This window comes from Pollachius pollachius (assembly GCF_949987615.1).
Source record: "Pollachius pollachius genome assembly, chromosome: 12".
In the NCBI taxonomy this organism is placed as follows: Eukaryota; Metazoa; Chordata; class Actinopteri; order Gadiformes; family Gadidae; genus Pollachius; species Pollachius pollachius.
In genome coordinates, this window is record NC_136945.1 from 19,833,238 (window position 1) to 19,842,296 (window position 9,059).

A 9,059-nucleotide genomic window follows, 5' to 3' on the forward strand; every position below is an offset into this window, starting at 1 on the left:
CTTCTGTGTACTTGAATGTTTACTTGATTCTCATTGTGTGTTGTAGTACGTGTGCACTAGATGCTCTGATTTTATTTTTGACATAATATTCACACAATGAGTTTATGTTTCAAAAACAACCAACACAGGCACATAGGCGGATCTACCGGGGTGGCATGGGGTGGGAACTGCCACCCTAAAAACAGCCTTGCCACCCCAGTTGGCAGTGCAGTGCCGAATTCTATTTTTTTGGGGGGGCCTTTTACAAGATATTTACGAGAGCGAGTTTCAAATGTTCGACTGTAAGTGAATGCAGCCAGGAAATACCCCCCGGAGACTCCCGCCGGCACTGATTTTGAATACAAGGAAGGCCCGAGAGTCGGATCCAAAGTTCCTCCAAACTAACGAAGCAAGCGGCGCGGCAGAGAGACTACATTCTTGAGGTAATACTGATCAACTGTCTTTCTATGAAGAAATTATATTAAGATTGGAATGCCTTAGAAAATAGCTGCATAGCCTACACACTAGTGAAAATGCCTAACGGCTCAATCCAACATTGTTTTTCAAATGTATGTTTTCTAGCAACCAAAGCTACTCGGCCTAGAGAGAAGGTAGTCCATTTGTTTATAAAGTGTAGGCTGATTTGAAACGATATAACTGGTTGAACAAAGTTAATGGCAAATCTGTCCTTACTGTGAGTTAGGTCTGTGTAACGTATGAAGGCTAATATTGATTTAAATTTTGTCTTGCATGCTCAAATGTTATAATATCTCAGCCATTGAGCATGATGCACTGAATGACAAAAAAAAAATTCAACCAAGCTTTGTATTGATCCAACACATTTGAACCTTATTTCAGAAATCTGTTCCAACTTTGGAAGCATTTAAGAGGCTCACTCTGCAGCTGTTGAAACCGACGGTAAGTGGGTAAAAAAAACACATTTGACACACATCATTCAGTTTTAAGCTGAACAACATCATTAATAATGATTACTGTTAATATTAAAAGGCAAAACAAAGTAAAGTCACTTTGAATCTTATAGAAATGAAGAGGAAGGGTGACATCAGCAGTTTTTTTCTCACCAAAAACTAAAAAGACACCAGTAAAGAAAGATAAATCATCAGAACAGACAGAAAGACAGGCTGAGCAACAGGAAAGCGACAGGGTAGACGGCAGAGGTGACCAGGAACATGACGAGGTGGAACGAGAAGAACACAGAGATGAAGAGATGGAAGAGGGAGAGCATCACAGGGAGGAGGGAGAGAGGGACAAACAAGATGAAGTGCTGAGCTCAGACAGTGAAGGGGAGCCACTGCAAGATATCTCCATCCATTATCTCCATATCATATTACTTTTTTGAGAGAGGAGACTGTTCTTTTACTGGCAAATGCTTATGCTTCAAATGCTTATGATTCAAATATTGAGGATCTTAAACACGAACTGCATCAGACAAGGGGAGTACTGGAGAGAAAAAGAAGGAAATGGAAAGTCCTACCACTCTGATGGAGTTTGCTCAATTTTTGGACCCATACCAGGAGGTTTTTTATGAGTTGTTCAGGTTGTGTAAAATAGCAGTAGTTATACCAGTGAGCAGTGCCTCTTGTGAACGAAGCTTTTCAACTCTTAGGATCATAAAGAGTTACTTTCGGTCTACTATGACAGAGAAGAGATTGTCAAGCTTGGCTGAACTCAGCATTGAATCCAAACGCACTAAAGCTTTGGATCTAAATAAGTTTGTGAGGCGTTTCACTGAACAACATGGTAATCGCCGCATTCAGCTCCTGTAGGCATGCAAACGTCATGTTCTTGGCATGAAATGATGACAAAGCCTTATTTTTCATGCCGTTATAATAATGAACATTTTCAGATTCTTATGGCATTATTCAGCACTGTATAAAATCTACATGTAGAACCTACTTTTGAACCGTGGCACTTTCTTTCTGTTGTTTGCCAGTTCCACTGATCGTCTGTTGGACCTGAATGTTTATGTGTAGGAGTGTTTTTTTTTTAAGGTACTGTTTGTGACCAAACATGGGAAAATGTAACACAATATTTATATGAATGATTGTGTCTATATTGTATGTAAATTATTGGAATCTGTGAATGAAGTGAGATTTGCACTCAAGTTGGACTGATGATTGACATTTGATAGGAATATCTAATGGACAAATACCAAAGACTTACTGTTAACTAAAGTACATATTGCAGCTCTCTTTGCATATATGTTTAGCCCCATGCCCCCTGCTGGTGTAATACTGCAGGTGTTTGTTGTAAGGCAGGTTGATTGAGCAATTATTCAGTAATAATTTATTAAATTTTGTCTGACACCTTTTATGTTTAAATGTAAGGCTTTACTCATCCCACAATAAAGTAAGTAAAAGGTTATTGAGTCAAAATATCTAAATGTGGGGGCTTTCCAAGTAAGTGTTGATTGATATGGCTTTAATTAAATCGGCATACTGTATATACTTCTGCCACAGGGTGCCAGCCCTCAAAATCTCCTGCCACCCTCTTGCCACGCCATGAATATTTTTCTAGATCCGCCTCGCAAAGGCAGGACTTGAACCCCGGTCCACAGCACTTACCAGTCAGCAGGTGTTATCACTCTACCACTTAGACCACTAACTAAGCCATGTCCGAAATTATATTTCAAATTCAAAGACTTTTTTCTCTTTGGCGACACTTATTGTGTTAATTCTTCCCACTGATACAAACAGTTTTGCCACCAACACCAAGGTCATAACATTCATAATACTGCTGAAGCAAGGGCTTTCACCAGTGGGCCGTAGGCTCAGTCACCATCTGGTAATAGATAAATACATTAACTTACATGACAATTTTGGAGATTGCAGTTTAAAATTCAGAACTAAATGCTACCACTGAACCCAAGAGGTTTTGTGGTGTTGCTCTAACTGGGAGGACTTCACGGCTGGTGCAAGTCAAAGAATCCATCATAGTAATGGTAAAACACTCATACTCCCACCCACACACACAAACTATAAAAACATACGCAAACGTGCAATCATCACACATACCCACACACAGTATAAAATAATAAAGTTTATATAATAGATCTAGTTAACACACATCCCCCCCCACCCTGTAAATACTTCCACAAATGTGAAGTTAATGAAAGTATGATAAATGTAAGGAAGAGTACACAGCATGACTGTAGGCATCATTTCTTTATTCAGACGTCCATTACCTCTAACATGACCTCATGAACTCTGTCTCACCACATGGAAGTACAGTCACTTTGTGTAACCATTATTCGCTCTACAATAGGAAAAAAGAACTCAAAGGTTTCTAAGTAGCAATTTGTGTGTGTGCTTAAAAATTTGTGTTGGCCAAAAAGATTCGGAAAATGTGCAAGGCATTTTCCAGATTGTGTCCTAAAGTGTTTGCTACAGCTGCGGAATATATTTAATGCATCTAAAAATATTTTCAAAAAAAAACTACGTTAAAATACTTACAGGGTCTATACTCTATTTACATCTGGTGAACTTAAAATCATACCCTTGCTGTTATGATCACATTTTAAAAAGGTTGTTGTGCTAATTTAAAATCAAATCAGCTAATTAAATGCCCCACCCCATTTCTATAAATTATTTACAAACACAGTAAATTACAGTTGTGTTATTTGCAGTAGATTTCAGTCTGTATTTGTAAAGGCTCCTGTTTGTCATGTAAGGGGCCGCCGCTAAAGTTATTTTTGAATGAGAATGGATGTTACAGTGCTTCCCCTCGACAAGTAACGCAAAAGAGACATTAATATATACCCTGAACATACAGTAATGCTGCGGTACGGAATGGATACAGTGAATTTCAAAACATATGGGCGTGGGTGGATTAATGTGACTTTCCTTAGTGTTAAAATTATATATATATATATATTAAAAAAGTCAAACCTCTGTTTTCATACAACCCATCGGTTATGATGAGTAACTCAGCAGTACTTCAGTCTCCTATAAGTAACATGTCAGATTTAAAGTGCTGCCCTCTACAATAAAATAGACTTAGTCTGTACAGCAGTCTCTGATGGTACCTCACTTCACCGTACCCCCCCGACCCCACATACAAACACTATAACAAACACACACACACACACACACATACAGTGATGGTCAATCGGGCCGCCGAATGCTGGTTCTGAGCGCTGACATGTCTTAAAGGCACATCCTGGTTTTTGAGCACTAATGGGGGAAGACAGTGCACCTAAAGGGGACATATTATACAACCAGGTGTGAGTGTGATTAGCCTTACAAGCCGTTTCGAAAATCTGCCCCATATGACATCACTAGGGGGCGTGTCCACCTAGATCTGTGCTGCATAGATGAGCAAGGTTTACTTCAGTCCAGTGGGTAGGCTGGTAGACTGATCTAATCAGCACAGATCTAGGTGGACCACACCTGGTGGTATAATATGTCCCCTTTAACTTTGGTCCCTTTCTATGAGCTTTCTACTTCCTCTTTAGAAGAGAAGGAGAGTGAAAGAGTGTTTGTGGGCCAGACTGGAGCTACCTCAGGTGAGGCATCACAGCCAACCCCGGCTGCTCCAACACCTGCCCTCAGGCTACGTCTGTGAAGGCCTCAGTAAGTCAAACCTCAAACCTCTTTCAAGGCACCACGGTTCAGAGTTGAACCATTTGAAAGGCAGTTTACAGTAGTTTGGAGTGGGAACTTACAAACTCACAAACCAAACCCCTGGCACAGAGTTTTGGTGTTGCGTTCAAGGCCTCATTCACTGAACTAAAACAAGGACACACACACGTGGTGCCATCACTCAATCTAATCCATCACGTTGATACTGGTACACCAATCTGCAAATTTGGCCATCTTGTATCGTCTTTACAGGTGAATTCATTTTGCTTGTATGAAAAATTTTCTTGCGATATCAAATCCATTTTTTTTTCCTGCAAAGGATTCTACTACGTTTCTGTGGAGAGCGAAGGGAACTGAAACGCATCACAGAGTGTCTGTTAATGTACATGGTTCTGTCTTCTGGCTGTTCTCAGCTGCTCTTCAAATCACTATGTCATTTCTCCTGACGTTTGTTGACATTTTCTCTAAAAAGGTTAACAATGTTTAAAAAGGAACAGTGATGTAGAATATATTCTGTATACGCAGACAGACACACACTCATACGCACGGACACACACAGCCCTCTTTGAGGGACTTACGTGACTGATGGAGAAACCAAACAAAAGCAATACTCTAGCTCCCCCTGGTGGAGAGAAACGAAACAAAGACATAAACGGAAGAACGGTTCCTCAAGGCGACAGCCGAGCTGCCGGTACGGCTCCGGTAAGTACAGAATACAAATAAAATGAAAATACAAACAGAGTTTAAAATGAATCCCCTATTTCGATTTACATTTCAATTTAAAAAGAGATAAATAAAAACAGGCAGCCGGAGATGGTTACACATTAAAATACAGCAGAAGAGTTGAAAGCCGCACACAAGAGTTGTTTAAAATCTTGAAAATGGGTTTGGGTTATTCACGCCAAACATCGATCTTCTTTCGACATTGTCAACGCCCACTTCTGACACACACACGCCCATGAGTTCTGTGTTGCCGCGGCGACGACCGAGATGAGAGGACAGGAGGACGGGTGGCGTCTCCCCCTCCCCCCCTCCCTCCCTAGACGGAGGGGGGGTCTCAGAGCTGGGAGTCGCCCAGGCTGTGGGCCAGCTCCTCGGGGGAGTGCTTCTCCCCACCGGCGCTCTGCCGGAAGCCCGAGGAGATCTCGTCGAAGGTGCGGCCGCGCGTCTCCGGGACCTTGAAGTACGTGAAGACGAGGAAGAAGAGCAGCAGCACCGTGAAGATGATGAAGACGTAGGGCCCGCACACCATCTGGGGACGGAGAGAGAGAGAGGGGGGGGGGGGGGGGGGGAGAGAGAGGGGGGGGGGGGAGAGAGAGAGGGAGAGAAAAAGGGAGAAAGAGAGAGGTTAGCTTTAGAATCTGTGCGATGAGAATTCGACCGGTCTCCCAGTCAGACCAGTGCCGGGGCCTCACCTCGACATACTGGAAGCCCATTCCCACGATGAAGTTGGCCGTCCAGTTGGAGAAGCCGGCCACGGCGAAGGCGGAGGGCCGGGGCCCCTGGGAGAAGAGCTCGGCCACGATGAACCAGGGGATTGGCCCCGGGCCGATCTCGAAGAAGGCCACGAAGCCGAAGATGGCCACGATGCTGACGTACGACATCCACGGCAGCTTCTCCTGCAGGGAGGACGGAGGAGAGGAGGACGGTCACTTCCTGTTTCAGAAGGTTCCCTTCCTGTTTCAGGCGTCCACGGGGGGGCAGTGGGGGTCAGGGGCAGCCTGGCTATTGGCTGACCAGGAGGCGGGATCAACGGGCCTAGTTCAAACGACTCTGTACGCAATTGGATAGTCCTTCAACAAAGCAGACCAATGATCCGGAAGACATTCTATGCAGAGTGGCGGGAAAACCCGCCGATAGCGCGCCAGGGAGAAAAGCCAGCTTGGCAATTGGGATCCCGTAAAAGCAGGTCGGAAGCAGGAACATAGGAATGAACGATTTGGGGAAATAATCTAATTATGATTATTTTGACCAATATTGCGATTGCGATTTAATGTGTGATTTTTATAATTTATTGAGTTCCTTATGTTGTGTGTTGTTCACTAAAAACGAAATCAATCATTCTTTAGTATGACCAACACAACATTGGAAGCAGTCAACATAAAAACTGCTCTTTCCTTTAGGCCAGGCCGATGTGTTGAGATTAATTTATATTATAAACTTCTTTAATTAACTTTTGAATTGTAAAATAAAAATATAAATAAATGAATCGTACTGATTTCCAGTCAGTAACGGTAACAATTTGAATTCGATTTATCGTTCAGCCCTACAGGAATACATGTATTGCTCCTCTCCGGACGCTGTTGCTATGGAGAATTCAAAAGGCCAACAGAATGGGCTGGGGGTACCCAGCCCGGGTCAGGGGGTACCCATCCCGGGTCAGGGGGGTTTCAGACCAACCGGGCCCCTGCCCCCTACAGAGCCAGCAGCACGTGGTCCTAGTCCTACAGGCCAACCCTCCGGGTCAGACAGACAGACGGACGATGCAGACCCCTGACCGGTGACGACCACGGCTCGACCTGTCCGGTGTGTTCCAGGGGAGCGGGGTCAAAGGTCAGAGCTCGCCGCGTTCCCGACCCACGCGGCGCTCCGGGCGGCTGCGGGCCGGCTGCTGTCTGGGGTGACGGAGGAGCCGACGGAGGAACTCACCAGCAGGGAGAGGGCGATGGTCATCAGCACGGCGGAGAAGGCCATGCCCGCCAGACCAATCATGTGCAGCGAGCGGCGCCCGGCACGCTCCACCACGAACAGCTGAGGAGACAGGGGGTCACATCAGACACACTGCTACTGCTACACTCTGTACTGTCTAACCCCTACCTGAGGAGACAGGGGGTCACATCAGACACACTGCTACTGCTACACTCTGTTCTGTCTAACCCCTACCTGAGGAGACAGGGGGTCACATCAGACACACTGCTACTGCTAATGTCTAGCCCCTACCTTCTCCTTAACGACCCGTCTCTGTATTCACTGCCTATCCCGCTGACATGCATCTCAATTCCCTGTGAGTCACTTTGGACGAGTGAGAAAGACTAAAGAGAAACTGAATCTAATCACTCATCCTTAATTGAATTGTACATTAGGTTATATTTATTTAATTCTTGAATCTGTTTCGCTACTTTGCTGCCAGCTGATTGGCCGGTGGGGGCGTCACTCACCGAGACCACGGTGAAGGCGGTGTTCACCACGCCGGCGCCGATGGTGGCGTAGACGGGCTGGGCCACGCCCGCCTTCTCAAAGATACTGGTGGAGTAGTAGAAGACCTGCAGGGGTCAGAGGTCATGGGGTCAGAGGTCAGGGGGTCAGAGGGTAACCGTGACACAACAACACATCGAACACGCAAAACTCTGATTCCGGTGTAAATCAAAATGGCGCGGTGTGAATGCGTGAATGGTTAAATGTGTGAACGTGTGAATGGTGAATAAGTGAATGTGAAAATGGTGAACTTGTTCATGGTGAACGTGTGAATGGTGAACTTGTGAATGATGAAAGTGTGAACGGTGCATGTGTACAGGGTGAAAGATGGACGTGTGGATGATGAACGTGTGGATGATGAATTTGTGCATAGTGAACGTGTGAACGGTGAACGTGTGAACGTTAACGTGTGAATAGTGAACGGTTAACGTGTGGATGATGAACGTGTGAATGGTGAACGTGTGAAAGTGTGAACGTTAACGTGTGAATAGTGAATGGTGAACGTGTGAACGGTGAACGTGTGAAAGTGTGAACGTTAACGTGTGAATAGTGAACGGTGAATGTGTGGACGATGAACGTGTGAATGGTGAACGTGTGAACGGTGAACGTGTGAACGTGTGAACGTTAATGTGTGAATAGTGAACGGTGAACGTGTGGACGATGAACGTGTGAATGGTGAACGTGTGAACGGTGAACGTGTGAAAGTGTGAACGTTAACGTGTGAATAGTGAACGGTGAACGTGTGGACGATGAACGTGTGAATGGTGAACGTGTGAATGGTGAACGTGTGAACGGTGAACGTGTGAAAGTGTGAACGTTAACGTGTGAATAGTGAACGGTGAATGTGTGGACGATGAACGTGTGAATGGTGAACGTGTGAACGGTGAACGTGTGAACGTGTGAACGTTAACGTGTGAATAGTGAACGGTGAACGTGTGGACGATGAACGTGTGAATGGTGAACGTGTGAACGGTGAACGTGTGAACGTGTGAACGTTAACGTGTGAATAGTGAACGGTGAACGTGTGGACGGTGAACGTGTGAATGGTGAACATGTGAACGGTGAACGTGTGAACGTGTGAACGTTAACGTGTGAATAGTGAACGGTGAACGTGTGGACGATGAACGTGTGAATGGTGAACGTGTGAACGGTGAACGTGTGAAAGTGTGAACGTTAACGTGTGAATAGTGAACGGTGAACGTGTGAACGGTGAACGTGTGGGCGCGGTGGAGGGGCGGGGGGACTCACAGCGTTGATGCCCGACAGCTGCTGGGACAGCTGCAG

The 9,059-nt window shown here is 45.1% G+C and overlaps 1 protein-coding gene across 1 annotated transcript in view; it reads right to left on the reverse strand.

Moving 5' to 3' along the window:
• Nucleotides 1-3,145: 3,145 nt before the first annotated feature.
• Nucleotides 3,146-9,059, reverse strand: part of LOC307084085 (solute carrier family 2, facilitated glucose transporter member 1-like) — a 25,858-nt gene continuing 19,944 nt past the window's right edge. Inside the window, exons 6-10 of the mRNA XM_079748243.1 lie at nt 9,024-9,059; nt 7,739-7,843; nt 7,230-7,331; nt 5,996-6,199; nt 3,146-5,832 (exon numbers count right to left, since the gene is read on the reverse strand). The exon at nt 9,024-9,059 is cut by the window's right edge and continues 152 nt beyond it. Of these exons, the coding sequence (XP_079604369.1) occupies nt 5,638-5,832; nt 5,996-6,199; nt 7,230-7,331; nt 7,739-7,843; nt 9,024-9,059 (642 nt within the window). The 3' untranslated portion in view covers nt 3,146-5,637. The remainder of the gene's footprint in view (nt 5,833-5,995; nt 6,200-7,229; nt 7,332-7,738; nt 7,844-9,023) is intronic.